Below are 18,372 nucleotides of genomic sequence, written 5' to 3'. Positions count from 1 at the left end.
CTTGCAGCTTTGGAGTGATTTGTTTTATTTTTAATTGTTTTGAAGTGTTTTATTAAATTGTCCAAATGTACAAAACAAATTGGAAAAATATGGCAACAGTTACAATTCTTGACTTTCATATCAAAGATTGTCAATGAGAATAACTGTGATTATCAAATATGAAATCTCGTAAAATAAAGAAAGCTATGGAAAAGAAATCGTGAGATTCAATTAAAAAAAGATAAATATTAAAATAAGTCATATAAAAGATGAGTTTGTCAAATTTAATATCAATTCAGTTTATTTGTGTGTGTAAAAATGACAGTCTCACATTCATACAAAGTGTATGATATTTGTCATAAAATCACAAACTTTAAACCAAATGTTACATTGTTCTCTTAATCGAATTTGTATCCAATTTGTGCTGAATGTAATTTTTTTGTGTTAACCAGGAAATCACTTTTTCAGTGAGACAGTTTCTTATGTCTTGTCAAAGATTAAAATGCCTTGGATTGCTTTGGGAAATGTACATTTTGCAGACTTGTATTGGGAGCACAGAAGCGGCTGCGGCTCCTCCGGTGAGCCGGTAGGGGGAGACAGTCTCCTCTGCTCTCGACAGTCGTCTTGACTGGAACACGGTCATTCGTCGCTTTTGCACATTTGTGCACCCTCCCCCCTCTTTTCTACTCATTAAATAATAAGGCAATACTACAACATAGACTATGGTTTTGGCACCCCCATAATCCGTGTTTCATTACAGTAAAGTCTGGGAGTTATCAGAACTATTCCTCCATGCAGCGGAGTCCCGGGCCTGAGTGCACTGGCTCCGGCTGCAGCCATGTCGGAGAGGAAGGCACCGGCTGGCGGCGGTGACCGAGTGGGCGAGGGACCAGCAGGTAATTAAAAGAATATTAAATCAATTTGACACCAATTTTCAGACCGGAATTGAGCGAAGTAGGTGGGGTGTTGTAGTGTCCTGGAAAGGGGAAGTTAAGCGATGTGTTTTTGACTGTGCACCCAGTCGATCGTAACTTTGCGCTTTTCTAAAACTAGGTCAGTAGATCAGTAGAGCAAACTGGTCGTTTCCCCACTATTTATGTAACATTAACTCTATGATTGTTTGATTTAATGAATGATTTGCATCATAACCAGTTTCAAATGGTTAATTGTCATTCATGTCGGTCCACTTAAAGGACTGCGTTGCGGCAGCTTGTTGTGTTTTATGTTCAGTGTCTTTGACATTTTGACGAAGCCAAGCTAATGTTAGCTTAGCTGCATTAGCTCGGCCTATTAATGCAACTGTGTTGATCCTGCTGGTGTATTTCTACACCCTGGCTATCTGTCACAATGAATAATGTTACCATTTGATTTACCAATGAGTTACCATTAACGTGTTGTGCTATGAACGCTTACAGCCTTTAAGGCCTGGTTACTGGTTAGCTAAACTAAACTGGTCACTCTGGACAAAGATTGAACTTCTCAATTTGACCATTTGTTCAACGAGGAAAGAGCTGCAAATAAACCTTATCGTTTCATTCTTTTTATACTCTAACACTCTGTATGATATCTACCTATGGAGACCCTTTTCCTTATAACTAATATCAATTAACAGAGACCACAAGTGTGAATGTATCTGTTATCAAGTTTCAGTAAAGTGGATGCTAACAGGGCACTTTTTGTGATTAAATGCCATTTGCTTGTGGTCTGTAGAAATCCTAAAACACAGAGACAAATCTGTGATGTCACAAGTTGGATTCTGGTAAGAAAATCTCCTCCAGCTACAAGAGTGGCTGATTGTGAGCTCGTGGACAGCTCTCATCAAGGCCTGTCACTGGCTATGTTTACATGTGCACAATTGGTTTAATCTGGTTGACATCATCCTGATTTGGGATTCTAATTTCACTTTTTACACTAAATAACCAAAGCACCAGATTATTCCTTGTTCATGCATCGGCAGAGTAAAAGCATCGTGACATGCGCAGACTGGTCCCACCTGTTTTAGCTGCTGCAACATCGGAAGAAGAAGAAGCGACATTTCAGCCTGTGTTTGTAAACAACCATCACAAATGACCCGTAAAAACTTCCAAAAATTCAGCTTTGTTTTACACCTTGAAAATGGGAGATACAGTTTCTCATAGTAGGGCTAAAAAGCACGTGAAATCAATTAACACTCAAAAGGGATTTATTATAAGGGGTCATTATGCTAAGTGGTCCACTGCTCCCAACCTCACCATCTCAGATTTTGATGAAATTCAAGTACAATATATATACAAGTTAGTACTTGGCTGAAATGAACTCGTGCAAAATTTTTGCTTACACAAAGGCGTTTTTAGGAGGCCTTTACTCAGTGTCTTTGTGCTTTGGAGTGCTGAAAATAACTATATTCATCTAAATCTTGGCACGGATTTAAAAAATTAAATTGGTTTTGGCCGAGGTGGCTCAATTTGTCCACAAATTGAATTTTAAAACAGAAAAAATTGACACTTGGGTAACACTCATAAGCCTGTATCTCCTGTACATGGTGGTTGTATAAACCACATTTCCCCCCTGGAATGGCATATAACTTTAGATTACCTGGACCAAATAAGAAGTTGTTCTGTCAAATTGTCTCTGCATTAGAGTCTATTAAAGTTGGCCTTGGACTGAAAAATGCAAAAAATGCCTAATATTTATTCATCTATTTGACCATAACCCCAGTTTTTAATCCTCTTTTGCTTGATATCATTGGAAAGAGTATGTCAAGAAGTCAAGAGACAAAAAAATCTTTTGGGTGTCTAAGCAGCTTCTGGGTCAAATTCTGCCTTGAGTTTGCCCTGTTTTGGCCCATCCATGTCAAGTCTGGTTCTAAATTTTGGGATCAGTGAGTAAACCCGTCTCAGAGGACCTGATTGTTCTGGATTAGTCATAAGGGACTACAAGATCTGAAAGGTATTTTTTGGACGTTCTGGATGAGCTACAGCTGTCTGATGGATGTTTTTGTCAGACCTCTGAAAACATTTATTACAATTCTGCTGAATATTAAAACATGAACAACTTTCCTTGCGTCCTCTTGACCTAGGCAGAGTAAGACAAACACAGAACAGGGAAACATCCAGCTGTAACAACCATGGCTGCAGCTCAGTTCCCTTTAATCCATCCTACTGTTGCATCCTTTCTTACTCTGTTACATTATTATATTACAGATGCTCATGTAATGGACCTTACTCATTGTTATACTATCTACAAAGACCCAACATTAAGCCATCATGAGCTGAGCACTAAGCTACAGTTAGCAAAGTTACAATGGCAAGAAAAAACATTGAGAAAAATTTTGAGCAAACATAGACACATGGCAAACAGCCAAAACAATGAATAATATAGATTTATAGCTAGAATGTTACTATTATGTTATTAGCAGTTAGAACTCAGTATATTAATAGGTTGAAGTTGAGCAGCTCTAAAATTCCCTCTAATATTTATATTAATGATGGGAGATGTTATGAAATTACAGTTGTAGCAGTTAGAGTAAAATATGTTTGAGACTGTGGAGGTCTTCTCCATGGAAGTGTCAAGTGAAGCGTGTGTTTGTGATAACAGCATCCGCTGATCACCTTTCAGCTGTGAGTTGGCTAAATTAACATGTTTTGTCTTTTCACAGATGGGCACTTAATGCGAATCAAATATACACAGTAAAGCTGTGTCTATTACGTATAGTACAACAACCTGTAAATAAAGAACTTCCTGAAGTCTGCTAAAAACTATACGGACCATTTCCACTGATAAAAAGCTTACATTTTGAATTATTCATTATTTGTATAATTAACTGATAATCTGATTGTATGTTATAACACATACTTGTATGTATGAATGAGTGTTTTATTCACCCATTTACATATACAATCATTTTAAACAATACAGACAGTTAAAACAAATCAACAGTAATGTATTATGTAGTGACTGAAAAGGTATAGGCAGACGCAAACTGCTTTAAAATGAATATCCTACATTCTTTTCAAATTAAGATACCAGCTCTCAGAAGGAAAAAGAAAACCAATAAATCCTTCACATTTATAGTTATTAACGCATACTTATTATTTTAGGAAATGATTTTAGGGTGAACATTTAAGAGACATTTGTTATTTACTGATAAGGGCTAATAGTCTAACTGATCATGAACATTTTTTTTATCTGATCATGTAAGATTTGTTTTATTGTAAATCTTTTGATTTTAAACACAGTATGTAAATCCCGCCACCAGCGGGTTCTCAATCAAAACAATAATAAAAGATGACGTCCAGACTGGTGGGAAATCATGGGAGTGATTCTCTTGCTATGGAACCTGCGCCCCTGACGTTTCATTGTTGATACATTTGTCAAACATTATTTAAAATCCCAGCTCAACACATATCAACTCTTTAGAAACTGACGGGTGTTTTAATGTCCGTCTTTAATCCACTGGCAAAACTGGTACCGAGTTTCATTGAAGTCCAATCCGCTGCAGCGTCCAATCAGCATTTAAAAGAGAACTGAGATGAAGAGAAAACATATGAACTGTCACTTCTTTATGGTTACACAAAACAGAAGTGATGTTTATCGCTGCGACAAAGCAAAATCCTAAAACCATTGTGTATCCACGCTCTCCACAGTGTGGATCGATAACATTTGTGGTGTTCAAATGCAGTTACCTTCAATTGATGAGATAGGATACTGTTGATATCTACTGTTGTGTAGTATACCCTCTTTGTGGCAGCTGCGTCTATTGAGCAGATATTGTAATATTTTCTCTTACTGTAAATAATGTTGTTCTTGCTACTGTGTTGAAAGACAGATTGTATGTCCTTAAGAGAAAGTCTTTGAGTATCTGATCAATATCCTTGGTTGTCAGTAGCAAATGTAGCTCCGAACTTCGACAGGACACATTACAGCTTGTTGTCTTTTGTTTTTCTAAAGACGTGCCGGTGGAGGGAAACCAGTGCACTTCTTTGTCTTTGCCCAACCTGATAAACATGGAAATGCCCCGGAAGCGCAAAAGCAGCATCGACTTCCAGTAAGTAGTTTAAATCAAATCATTTTGTCCTATTCTTTTATTATCTAAAATAAGTGCTTGTAGTTGTTGCTTTTTGCTAATAATGGATTTTCCTACTAGGGAACCAAAATCTGCTTCCATCCCTGATGCAGACATGGAGGATGATCCAAATGGGTACGATGAGCTTCTTGATGTTAGTCTGTAATTTTGTGTTTTTGAAGACATGTTAAATGTGTTCTTTCGGCTCGACAGGTCAGATGAGGAGGACCAACATGTCAAAATGAAATGCCTCAGGTACGTTGCATTTGGCCGTCTCTCGTTTGTAACATCTCTTGTAATTGAATTATCAATCCAACATTGTACATAATCGAAGAGGTCCTGCACTGCATGAATAAGTGGCTCATAAGGTAAAAAGGAGGAAACTACTTTGATCCTCTTTGTTATTTAATGTCTCTGCAGGGAACCCCACAGCCAAATCGAGAAAAGAAGACGGGACAAAATGAACCATCTCATTGAAAAACTGTCAGCCATGATACCGACTTGTAACCCCATGTCAAGAAAGCTGGACAAACTCACTGTGCTCAGAATGGCTGTGCAGCACCTCAAGTCTTTCAAAGGTACCTTGTCGAAGTGATGTTCATTTATCTAGAAAAAAAGAGACGGATAAACCCTTTTCTGTTCTTTGTTCTTTTCCACTTATTCATTCATACTGGGAATATGTGCAGTCACATGTAGCATTGATATAAAGGCAAAAACTGTTAGCATAGACTCTGTTGTTTCTTCTGCCATTTCATGCAGTCCCTTTACATCATGCCAGCCCCACCTCGCCCCACAATCCAAAAGGGAAATTCTCCCACTGTTAGGGCCATGTGTGAATAAGCAACTCGCTAAGAAATTTTCTTGAAACCTCACTGATTTGTTTCTTTCTTTTCACATTCCTCGACTTCAGTAGTTTGTAATTATCAATAAAACTGATTTCCCAACAACTGTGAACTTGATGTTCATGATTTTTTTCTTTGAAAAGCTGGTAGTACGAAACTAACACTGGACTAAAGTTTGTAACATTTCTGTCTTGAGGTTCAGGAACATCTTTTTTTGAAACCAACTACAAACCCTCATTCCTTCCTGAAGAGGAGCTCAAACACCTTGTCCTTAAGGTAAACCTTCCATTGAAACAGGCAGTCTGTTATCAGTATATTCACAGTATGGATTTGCTTTATATAGGATGTTGCACTGCACTAGAATACCTGTAACGATTTGACCTTTTTACTCCGGTTATATTCTAAGTGATCTTGATAGAAAGCCAAGCTCATAATCTGTTAATCACTTTGAAATGTACTGAACGTTTTATTTTATTTTTTACCTCTGTGTAGACCTGAAATCATGAAACACACTGATTTAAAGTGAAGGCTGTTAGTCTGTAGTTTACTCTGCTTATCAGACGGTGGTGTAATGTACTTACTTATCACATAATATCATTTAATAATAATAAATCCATGAAGTTCAAATATTTATCTTAGAGTACAATAACAACGTATACATTGTAAATAAAACAGATTTACTTAATCCTCTCAAAGCCTCTCAACTTTTTTTCTTTATTTTAACCATGTCATCATAATGGCTCCCCCCATTCCCCCCTTTGTCTTTCATACAGGCTGCAGATGGATTCGTCTTTGTAGTGGGCTGTGACCGTGGGAAAATAGTTTTTGTCTCAGAGTCCGTCACCAAGATTTTAAATTATAGTCGGGTAACTCTTTTTTTTATTATATCTGAAGCATCTTTTGTCATGTGATCACTGACACAGCAGATGGGTTGAGTTCTCTCGGAGGATAAGAACTCAGACGTGTCTGAGTGGGTGTTCAACACGTTAGACACAGATTTTACGGAAGCACAATAAAATACAAAAATAGATACAAAGTTATATTTGCATTATGTGGTTAAAAAATGTTATTTCTTGACTGGATTAAAGTATCGTAAAATAAATATTGAAATCCGTAAACTGTTAGGATTTTAAAATCCCAAAAAGCCAGGACGTGTTTTTAATGTAAGAAACAGAGTGTGATGGTTTACAAAACTTTAAAACTACTGATAGGACTGAAAGTGGCACAAAGTCTCTTAAAATGATGAAACTGAAATGTCCTTTTTCTTTTTTTAGAAAATGATTTTCTCATTTGGAATTGAATGCCAACATATTTTTTCATGAAAGTGATAAACATGATTGGATGATGTTAACCACTTTGATCTTAAAGGCATGATTCTCAAAGTGTTGCCCCATTTCCCAGATAAGTCTTCCACAGAAAGGTGAATCTCTTCTTATCTTTTAACCCCATCGCTAACCTGCTGCCTACCACCAGATGTCCCATCAGCTGTTTTCATTTCAGAATTTTACAACTTTTCGTGTCTTTTGTTGTCTCTAGTGCAATATTTGACACATTGTCTTTGTGCTGTTTTCACAAAAATGGGGTTTCAATGTGTTGCAAATCCTCACACTCTTGTTTTTATTTAGATTCTGTACAACACCCAAACGTTTTAGAAATTGAAATGGATTTGCTCTGGTTATACAGATTATAAACTTTGTTTGTGCATTACGTTTTTGTATGCTTAGATGCATTATTATCTGGATGTTTAAGTAAATCTTCACGAGAGCCATGTTAAGTTTGATATGATTTCTGTTCCTCCCACAGGTAGAGCTGATTGGACAGAGCCTGTTTGATTACATTCACCCAAAGGACATTGGAAAAGTGAAGGAGCAGCTGTCCGCCTCTGAATTATACCCCCGTGAACGACTAATAGATGCCAAAAGTAAAACCATTTTGTGTGTTTTTATCATAGTATTATGTATTGTTATTGTTACATTTTGTGATACGAGTTCATTTAATTCTCCGGTCATGTCTCCAGCTGGTCTGCAGGTGCAGGCTGACCTCCCTGTCGGAGCAGCGCGGCTGTGTACGGGTGCACGCCGCTCGTTCTTCTGCCGCATGAAGTACAACAAAATTTTAGCTAAAGCTGTGGAAAAAGAATTTCAGTCCAGCTCATCCAAAAAGAAAGGTGGATACCTTATTCATTTTCATCAGTTATATTGAGTACATTCAAGTTTATTATAACATCAATTAGTTTAGCTTCCATAAAGGATAAGGGCAAGGTGTTGATGGGTGGGTGGGTGGGTGACATGCAGGAAAGGAGCCACAAGTCCTATTCAACCCCGGGCCGCCAGCTTTCAAGGGCTTGAGTCTCTGTACATGGAGCGTGCACACTCACCACTGCTACTGGTGCCTCGTCTCTGGAGTATTAATGTAATCCACTGGTAGTTAGCTCTACTCTATACCAACAGGTGTATTGCACCAAGTCAGTGCCTACTTAATCCATTATAATTCAATATCAATGCCTACTTAATTCATTATAATTGTATTCATTTAGTGCCTGGTTGTTTGTAGAGGGGATTTGGTGCAAGAAAAATGATGCCCCACGCCGCAGTATATTTAGAGCCTTCACTTATTTGCAACAGCAGTTCCTAGATGGCCCTATAAGGTATTATGGAGAAGAGAAACACAATAAAATATGTTTTCAAAATAATTACAAAAAACATGAACGGGTTGAAGTCAGTTACTTAGCGCTTCCTGTCTATTCCAACATTTCAGTGTAGATACTGTTTAAATCTCCCAAAGCAATATGGCATCCCTAATTCAATTCAAAAAATAAAAGTGACAGGTAAGTTTAATACTGACGTGCCAAATAATTTCTTTCACATTACTGAGTTCAACATTAGGGTAAGCATGGTTCTTGTATTCCTCAGAAAATACAGATGTCAAAATTGTGTTGATAACCTGCAGGCAGACGGACAAAATCCTTTATTGATGACACACTCCTCAGTCTCCATTAGTTTTTTCTTTTTCGGTGTTCACACTTTCAAAAGCACTGTTATATTATAATACATGTTTTTAGTTTCTGCTCTCTGGGTACTTATTGTTTTCTCTTCATTGTGTCTTCATGTACCTACAGAGACACAGAAGTACTGCACTGTCCACTGCACAGGCTACATGCGCAGCTGGCCCACCAGCCAGCTGGGAGCAGACGGGGAGGGAGAGGCAGATAAGCAGGATAGCTCTCACTTCAGCTGCCTGGTGGCGGTGGGGCGAGTCCACTCCCACTCAGCTCCCCAGGTTAACGGAGAAGTCCGAGTTAAACCCACAGAGTTCACTACACGTTATGCCATGGACGGAAAATTCACCTTTGTTGATCAAAGGTAGACAAATCTTTTGCTTAAGGAGCTTTAGAGGGTTGTACTTTCTCAATGTTCTCAAAGCAAATCCCTACCAATGGAGTCACTACGTTCCTTTTTGTGATGCTGAGGATTCATACTCGTATGAAGGGACTTGTATGCTCATTTAATAAAACGTTTTCCTTTCTCCCACAGAGCGACAACCATTCTTGGTTATCTTCCCCAAGAACTACTTGGGACATCATGCTATGAATACTTCCATCAAGATGACTTACTGCATTTAGCTGACAGGCATCGGAAAGGTTAGTAACTACTTTTCTTCTTCTGGTTTCCATCATTGATCAGTTTAGTCAATGTCTGTGATATTCATCCACACAGCATTTGTTCTTGGTGTGATATTGTTGCTGTTCGTCTTCCACAGTGCTGCGAAGTAAAGAGAAAATAGAGACAAACTGCTACAAGTTCAAAACCAAACATGGCTCCTTCGTCACTCTGCAGAGTCAGTGGTTCAGTTTTGTAAATCCCTGGACCAAAGAAGTAGAATACATAGTGTCAACTAACACAGTTGTATCGTGAGTATATGCTTAGTTTATTGGTGCATTGTCTGCATACAGTATGACTGTACCTATGATAAACATACAAAGGACTCACCTCTTTTCTCATCCCTGTGACAAGGCACGATCCCAGTCAAAGCAGTCAGTCAGGAAACAAGTCCGAACAGTCGAACCATTCCAAGACTTCCGAAGGTCGGTTAATAAGAATATATGAAAACGTCTGTAAACTTATTTCCATTCTGAGAAGTCAAAATAAAGTTCATGTTGTCCGCTTCATTTTTTCTTTTTGAAGACGCCAAGAAGTCCCTTGCAATTATTCCAGGCGTCTCCTCTGCATCTGGAGCGATGATCTATGCTGGGAGCATCGGGACACAGATCGCTAATGAGCTTCTGGATTTCAACAGGTGAAGTTTCACATCAGAAAAGATTCTGTTTTTTTGTACCAGTGACAGACATTAAAGAAATTGTTCCCTTTTTCCGTGTTTATTGATGTATGAACAAATGTGTATGTGTCGTTTTAGGATGAACTCATCGCCCTCCAGTGGTACCGTCAGCCCGTTCAGTTTGTCATCAGACAAAGGTCCACCAAGTCACAATCAAAACAGCAACAGTGTAAGTTTTTGGTGATCTGTTTCAGTCATGAATACGTGCAAAGGTTGTATGAAGATGAACAGGCGCACTAAGCCTTCAATGGCTGAATATTATTTATGAAATAGCCAGTTTACCTATTTTAATCTTCATTTGACTTTAAGTTAAAAAATAATAATAAAAAAACACAGCTCAATTATTAGATCCTCTCTTGTTCAAATATTCAACTCAGTGAAATAAAAACTAAATAACATTTAAATAAAATAGTATTTTTAATTTATAGAAAAATGATCAGTAATCTAATTACAAGAAAATAGTGTAATCATAATTACAGAGATTCAAATATTATATTATGATAGTTAAATTCTTAGTGCAGATTTGTCTAAATGTGTCAAAATATGAGAACGTTGTTTCGAAGAAATCATGTCAGCTTTTACAAATTGCCCTGAACGTTTGGAAGGGTTATCACACAAGGGGTTAATGATTCAAAATAAAATAGTAATCCTTACATGAGAGCATTTGACCTTTTCTAAGGGGGGTATTTTGAAAAAGTTTTAAATCAAAATACTCAAAAATGTTCTTGTTGGAACTGTGGTTTACTCACTGAAGAAGTTTCTTCTCGCCTCGTTGTTATGCATTAGAGAAATCCATTTGAAACATCTCCCAGCTGGTTAACATTTTTGCATGAGGTAGAACATGTTGCTCCTTTTCTGGTCTTCAGGTTCGAAATGGAGAGGTCAGTGACATGGAGGTGGCAGGAAAGTCCAGCTCAGAAGAAGAGCCACAGGGAGCAGCCTTCTCAGGAGGAGACGCACTCATGGGTACGGTCACTCATTGTAAACATGTATGGTACGAAGGAACATGTTTTCATTACTCTGCTTTCAACTTTATTGATTTGTGTTTTTCTTCTGTCAATGTTTCTTTCCTCAGGGGAGAATTCCCAGCTGGACTTGGACAGCATGGTTGGACCAGGCCTTAGCAGTCTCAGCAATGATGAAGCAGCCATGGCAGTGATCATGCGCCTCTTGGAGACGGACACAAACTTGGAAGAGGCTGTGGATTTTGAAGAGATGCACTGGTCTCTATAGAATATAAAACAATTCCTGAATCTTGGACCATTTTTTTAAATTAGTGATCTCCTTGGATGCTAACTCTTAAGATGCAGCGTTCCTTTTTAGGACGGTTTATTTATTTGTGACTTGTCCTCTTAAGCTGTTTATTCTTGTGGCTGCTCTAACTGTAATGGGATGGATGACAATGAGGAACACCCGCTTTCCCTCTTTAGAAGGAGGATGTGCCTCTAAAGCCTTGCAGCCGTCTGCCTGCCAAAACACTTTTCATCACTGTTGTTTTCTCGTATCTTCTATTGTCCTCTGGTCGTCTGAAAAGGCCTCACTTGGTCCAAAAACAAAAGAACAGACAGTGCAGTCACATGATGTCAAATAGCTTATTTTTGGTCCTTCGACAATGTTTGAGGGAAAAAAAAAAAAGATTGGGAGTGACGTTGCAAAAAAAAAAGAAAAAAAAGAAGAAGAAATGCACTGAATTGATTTCATGTTTTTTAAACTGTCGTACTTTGATTAGGTACTATACTTTAATTAAAATGCAAGGAAGACACCTTGATAACCTGGCACATCTCTGTGACCCCCTCAGGATCCAAGCTGTTTGTAGCCAGTCTACCGCAGCAGACCACACTTCCATAACCTCTAACTTTGAGTCACCCCTTTCTGGGCTTCTCGGAGATTTCTCTCAACTTGTCAGTATCTGAACATTTTCCATGGAAACAGACCAGTCACCTCTTCTCTACACACTGACTGAACAATACTGTATATGTGTGGGGTTTTGTATGCTTGCAAATACTATGTCCTCGGGCCGTGTCTTTATTAAGGGGATAGTTTTCATAGAAAGAACATGTTCATTTTTCCAACCTTCTTTTTAGACCTTTCTCTCTTCAGTGTCTTGCCGTGGGTTTCATTTGTGATAGCTCTAATCATATATCATTTCTAGAAGAAAGAGGTCCTGCTCTCCAGCTTCATAAATGAGTTGGATAGCAGCGGTTTTGTATTAAATTTCTGTTTATGTAGAAGCTCTGAGGTTATGCTTCATGCATTGTGACTCAGTGCTTTAAAGGTGCAGAAATGGTTGAAGTCAGGTAGCCGGAAAACCCACATCATGTCTGACATTTGAGTACATGTGTGAGATTAATGTTTTCATTTTATTGGTAGTGATAACTCAGGAAGTGATGGAAGCAAATCTTAACTTTTAAAAATACAGTTACACAGTTTGATGTACCTGAAGCAGTAATTTGTCCCCAAGTTTAGAGTTTGAAAGACATCCCTACATATTCTAAAATGTTTAGAATTATCTCCTTGCTGATCTTGTAATAAGTCTATGTGCTTACACTTACATTCAACTATTCAATCTCTACCTTAAAGCTTATAGGTTTGGCTGTTTTAGGGTTTTTTTTTATCGGGGGGGGGGCGGGTGTTTTGTTTTTTCCAAAGTACTGTAATGCAATGTGCATTGATGTGCAGCAGTGGTCAAAGGAATCTAACATTATCGTGCAAACATTCAGGGCTATCATTCCATTCATTCTTTAGGTTGTATGTTTTAGCTCCTCTTGTGTCCCTGTCTCTCCCATTTTGAGTATAAAAAAAGGTATAAGGCAAATTTGATATACTATAGAGGTCTTGAATAAGTGACTTAAATGTATGGATCGCTTTGCGATTTTTCTCATGTATTTTGTTACGCAGCGTATCTTATGTAAAAAAAATATTGATGCCTGGAACATGTTAAAGATCTCCAGCTGCGTCACGTGACAGCCACATGGCCTTATGGGGTCAGTATGAAGTCAAGTTCAGAATAACCAAAGCATGTCAAATTATTGTCACTGTTTTTCAAAAACATTAGCATTGTAAGCCTTGTTCATGCCATGTAATAATGTAAGTATAACAATTATGTGATTGCCCTTTGAATTTATTTTATTAGCTTGTTGAAGAAAACGAAGTTGTTGTAATTCCCTCCCTCCATATTGTGAACAATTTAATTATTAGATGACGGTAATCTTGGGATATCTTGTTTATTCCATTTAATTTATCACTTGACAGTATGATGAGCTTTGACAGAGCATCTGTTTACCCCAGTTGTTAACCATTCTGTAAACATATTCACATTTGTATTGTTTCAGAGATGTTAAATATGTGGATCTGTGTAGCCTCTATGCCAGCCCTTTGTTGGTTCCAATGTTTCGGGGAAGGATTTAGAGTTCTCTTAAGAGGACTATCAAGAATTTACCAATAAGATTTTGTTGTTTTGAATATGGAAATGTGTTGTTGTGAATCACAAAGAATACTGTCGTGTTTTCTAATGCTTGAATTATGAGGAGCCAGTGGAGGGAGCAGTGAACTCACAAGTCCGAAGTGCCTTTGGACAAATCTGCTCAGTCAGACGGCAAACCTGGGTGGCACACTTGACACCGCCTCCCCCTGGTGACTCGAGAGACTGAAAGGAGGGCTAAAATGCATCATTAGAATTACTTGAGTGGAGGCTGCTTCAAGAAAGAACTAAGAGCTCCACATGTTGGCTTAAGCACTCACAACATAACCAAACACTTGGAACATTGGAGTCATGTTATAGATGCAGGCTAGTCTTATCTTTTAATGTTCCCATTCTTCATGTTCAGTCATTGCACTGTTCTAGCAGCATCAGAAAGCTAAGCTGTGTTCAGGCAAGCTTTATATGAAACTAAGGGATGCTTATTTTGCCGAGAGATATTTGATACCACTTCTGTTTGGAATAAAACAGAGGATTTGGTAAACAAGGGAAAATTGTGTTTCAGCTTACATACCACTGTCATTGTTTAAAATGTATTGCATCGTTAGACTGGGAGTTATTACAGAATTATGTGTGAGTGTTTGTGTGTATGTGCACTGACACAGGTGGAAGGACTTTACCCATTGTGCTCACATTAGACTGTCTGGAGCTTGTTGCTGCCTCCATGATACCACTTCCTGCCATTGCGGAGGTTCATTTTTTTGATCGGTTTATGGGCTTCTGAAAAAGCCCTTACTGTAATTTGTCTATTGCATTATTGCTGCTACTATCAGCATGTCTGGACTGTCTTCCCAGGGTGTCACAATAATAAATATATGTTTACTTAATGAAACAAGACCTGGATTTTCAATATCGTAATTTACATTAAACATAGAAGGAGGCATTACTATTAAGGAATTATTTTGTTTTCTGCGTTTAATCAGGCAGATTGAGATGCAACAGTCTGCTTTTTGTGTAATTAAATTTGTCTGACAGCCTTGCTTTTTGTCACCCCTCTCTCTAAAGAGATTAGCCACAAGTAATTTGTCACAAGTGGTAAGGTAGTGGTTGGTTCAATTAAGAAAGCATGACATAAGCTGGGATTTGGTATGTAGAAAAGGTCAGCAGCAAATGCAGAGCTGCTGCTGATGCACAGAATGGGTCAAGCTGCCACATTACCTTGTAGGAAAGGGGAGTCTTACGTTACAGAGCTGTACGAATGGTTCAGGTAGGCTTCTTTTTTTTTTTTTTTATGTTTTTATTTATTTCTGCAAATCTACTTATTTTTTGGACTGCGTGTATTCAGGTCTAAGAGGTGGTTTTAAATAAACTGAAGCGTGAATGGAAACATTTAAATATAGATTTCAGCTTGATCTGCAGATTGACAGTGAAGCAGCACTCAAGTTTACCACTAGGTTTCCTAATGTTGTATAGAGCATGTTGTATAACAGGATATCCTTGCCTCTGGCCTCATTTATTTCATTTTATCTCTACTTTATTTATTTTGCTGTGGTACAAACTTCATTAGTGTCCCACTTAATGTACATGTGGCACTTTTGCTAAACATAAAATTCGCCATGTTTTAGTAACGTGCTGCAGAATCATTTGGCCTAATAATCTGATTTGTGTCCACATCCCAGCTTGTAAACAAGCTTTCAAAGACATGTAATCTCCACAGGCTGCAGATGGGGTTGACCTTAATTCTCATAACTTAAAGGACAAGTGTCTCCTGCTGCAAATCATTCTCTTCATTCAAACCCCTGGTCTGGATGTTCTTGTTTGTTAAAACAACTGAAAGTATTTGTGCAAACAAAAATAAATCTAAGCTTTGTGGGGTTTTTTTGTTTGTTTTTTTTGCCATAGAAAGTTTATTGTTGAATGTCCAAGTGGGCTGATTACTCTTCATGAGTTTCAAAGGCATTTCTGCAATGGCACTGTCGGCAGTGAGTCAGCTGAGTATGCAGAACAGTTATTTCGCACATTGGACAATAATGGGGTAAGAAAAGTACTGTGCAGGATTAAAGGCTGTGTTTTTGATTAGTCTGGAGTCTACGGTAATATCAAGTTAATAAAAAAGCACATTGTTTCTGGTTTCCTTTCTTTAGGACGGGGTGGTTGATTTCAGAGAGTATGTCATGGCCATCAGCATGCTTATCGAAGGTTCAACTGTGGAAAAGCTTCAATGGTCATTTAAGCTGTATGACAAAGATGGGGATGGGGCCATTACAAGAGAGGAAATGCTGGACATCATGCAGGTGTGTGTGCCTTGACTCCTTAAAAATAAAAGTAAAGACCTAAATTGTGAATTTCTGAGATGCTTCCACAAAAACCAACCATTCACTCCCACTGGTTTCTTTCTTTCCTTTTTTTTACAGGCTGTTTATAAGATGAGTGTTGCAGCATCATTAACTGAACCCAACCAACTTACAGCTGAAGAATGTACTAACAGGATATTTATGCGACTAGATAAAGACAATAATGGTAAGAAAACAATTCAACATGTACTGTTATTTCAGATGGCAAAAACATTCACCTTTATAGAGCGCTGTTTGGATAAACCAACTCTTTTATTACATACATGAACTGAGGAATGTGAACCTGGCAGAAGAATATATCTTCCAAAGTATATGATGTTAATAGCATTAGGTTGGTTGCAGTACCCTGGTGGCTACAGATCAACATTGACTAAAGTTGGAACAGAACTGATCCTGATCGAGTCTGTCCTCTTCCTTTGTCTCTGACCACTGTCCGTCCTTGTTATGTCTGCAGCCATTATCAATCTGAATGAGTTCATAGAGGGAGCGCTGGATGATGATTGGATCAGGGAGATGCTGGAATGTGATCCAAGCACTGTAAAGGTTGAGAGGCCCCTAAGGATGGACACCTGGTTTAGGGACCCATGGTTGACCTGAAGTTTTGTATTTAATGGGAGCCAAGGAAGAATCCAGTCAAAGTTTGGAAGTTTGATATTGTCAGGAATTACTGCAGCAGCACAGCTTTTGTTTTCAGTGACAGATAATTCTATGACCAAATGGATAACCTGAATATATACTCACTGGAGAACACCTCCAATTTCAGGCACGACTTAAGTATAATGTGCACCGATATAATAAGGAACTCCTTTATGTCGGCCTATTTGACTCTGTTTTGTTATTTTGTTGGTGTTGTTTGCATCAGTTGAAGTAGTATTTGTTTCTATCTGTGTATCTTTGAGTAATAAATCATGAAACAGTTACATTTTACTTGTCCTAATTGTTGTGTCAAATTATTTTCTATGCATCCTGAACGTGTGGCCACATTAACTCTCACCATGCAACAGACACAAAAGGGTATTATCTATAACCAAAACTATTTAGACTACAGATAGTGGTTAACTAACTTTGTTGATGTTTTTTTCAAACAACTTTTGAGCCACCCACATTAAACATAGGATTTTTAGAACGTTTTAATCCAAAATGCCAAAAAACATCTGATGAAAAAAAACACAAGGAGAAAAATCCCTCACATGCACCTGCACCGAAAAGCAAGGTGATTTGCAAAGAAGAGTTATTTTTACATTTTTCTTATTGAATTTTGAAAAAGAAAACAGATTAATACACTGTAACAAAGTCAAGGATTCACACTCAACATTATTCAAGTTAAGTATGAAAGTGATGAACAGTGGTGTTGTACTAAACAAAACAATCCTTAAGCCCATTCAGTTAATGCTAATGATACTCAATATTTAATCGTTTTTTTTATGGTTTCATGAAAAAAGATGAGTATATCAGCTCAGCTTCTCTCAAGTGTCATTGTCAGATATTAAAGCAAAGTAGAGATTTTTACTGATGAAGTGCCAACATGGTAAACTTCACTGTTGATTGTTGTGTTTGTGCCGAATACAACTGATTTACAGTTGGTCAGACACAAAAAGATAAACTGAAAGTCAAAATATTTGTGTTAAAGCCTGCAAGACCATTAAAATTCCACTTGAGAGTGTGAAAAGCTCCACTATTACGTCTACACAAGGCATGAAAAAGTATGAAGTATCTGTCTGTCTGTCTATTGCTGCACTAGATGTATGCATCCATACTCACAGTGTCCAGGTAATGTAAAAAAAAACAACACAACAAACAAAACCAAGCCTAATAACGAGTCACAAGACATGCTGATAGTGAGCCCTAGTGGGCTGATTTATCAGATAAATTACGTGCAGACTGGCTACAGTAATAATTATCATTATCATTATCATTATCATTATTATTATTATACATTTTATAAAACCAAGGAGACCTTACAAACAGGTTTAAAAAACCCCAATATAGAATATAAACATGTAAAAGATATACGGATAGTTTCAGATGCTAACTAAATTACTGTTTTTGTTTCATCTCTACTGAGCTTTCTAAGAATAAATTACACACATACTGACACATACTGACCACTTGATGTCGCCTGTACTTTTGTTTTGTAGAGGTAAATCACGAACCCCAGACCAGCCCCAGATTTGAGGAAAATGGTGCTTTCAAGCGACATTAAAATTGTGCAAAGATTACTACGTCTTGACCCCCTAAGTCCTTAAAGATCTTCAACTGTTGCACCAGAAACAAACGACTGGTTTGCTGAGCTTTCACAAATAAACGTTCGCGTAAAAGTTAACACCAAATGATCTCTCCGGTCGCAAACGTTTTCATTTAAATTGTGTTCACCAGCTTGTCACTCTCAATTCCTATCGT

General features: G+C 37.8%; 2 protein-coding genes across 2 annotated transcripts; both read left to right on the top strand.

Annotated features, from left to right (window-relative positions):
* The first annotated feature begins 533 nt into the window (after positions 1 to 533).
* On the top strand, positions 534 to 13,313 carry bmal2 (basic helix-loop-helix ARNT like 2). The gene is made up of 17 exons (XM_079345951.1): positions 534 to 875; positions 4,909 to 5,005; positions 5,105 to 5,158; positions 5,237 to 5,278; positions 5,444 to 5,601; positions 6,062 to 6,141; positions 6,639 to 6,731; positions 7,669 to 7,786; positions 7,883 to 8,032; positions 8,984 to 9,227; positions 9,399 to 9,505; positions 9,625 to 9,775; positions 9,879 to 9,949; positions 10,050 to 10,161; positions 10,279 to 10,369; positions 11,067 to 11,166; positions 11,276 to 13,313. Exons 1-17 carry the CDS (start codon positions 818 to 820, stop codon positions 11,431 to 11,433), a joined length of 1,884 nt encoding a protein of 627 aa, XP_079202077.1. The 5' UTR covers positions 534 to 817; the 3' UTR covers positions 11,434 to 13,313.
* A 1,299-nt stretch (positions 13,314 to 14,612) lies between these two features.
* LOC306825295 (guanylyl cyclase inhibitory protein) lies at positions 14,613 to 16,890 on the top strand. Its single transcript, XM_079345952.1, is given in 6 exon segments — positions 14,613 to 14,885; positions 15,521 to 15,653; positions 15,763 to 15,912; positions 16,033 to 16,138; positions 16,427 to 16,542; positions 16,544 to 16,890. Coding segments are annotated over 6 exon segments (606 nt in total). The 5' UTR covers positions 14,613 to 14,805; the 3' UTR covers positions 16,565 to 16,890.
* The last annotated feature ends 1,482 nt before the right edge of the window (positions 16,891 to 18,372 follow it).

The sequence above is a fragment of the Symphodus melops genome, assembly GCF_947650265.1.
Source record: "Symphodus melops genome assembly, chromosome: 6".
Taxonomy (NCBI): Eukaryota; Metazoa; Chordata; class Actinopteri; order Labriformes; family Labridae; genus Symphodus; species Symphodus melops.
The sequence above is the reverse complement of the archived record's forward strand: the minus strand, read 5'-3'. Positions and strand labels throughout refer to the sequence as shown.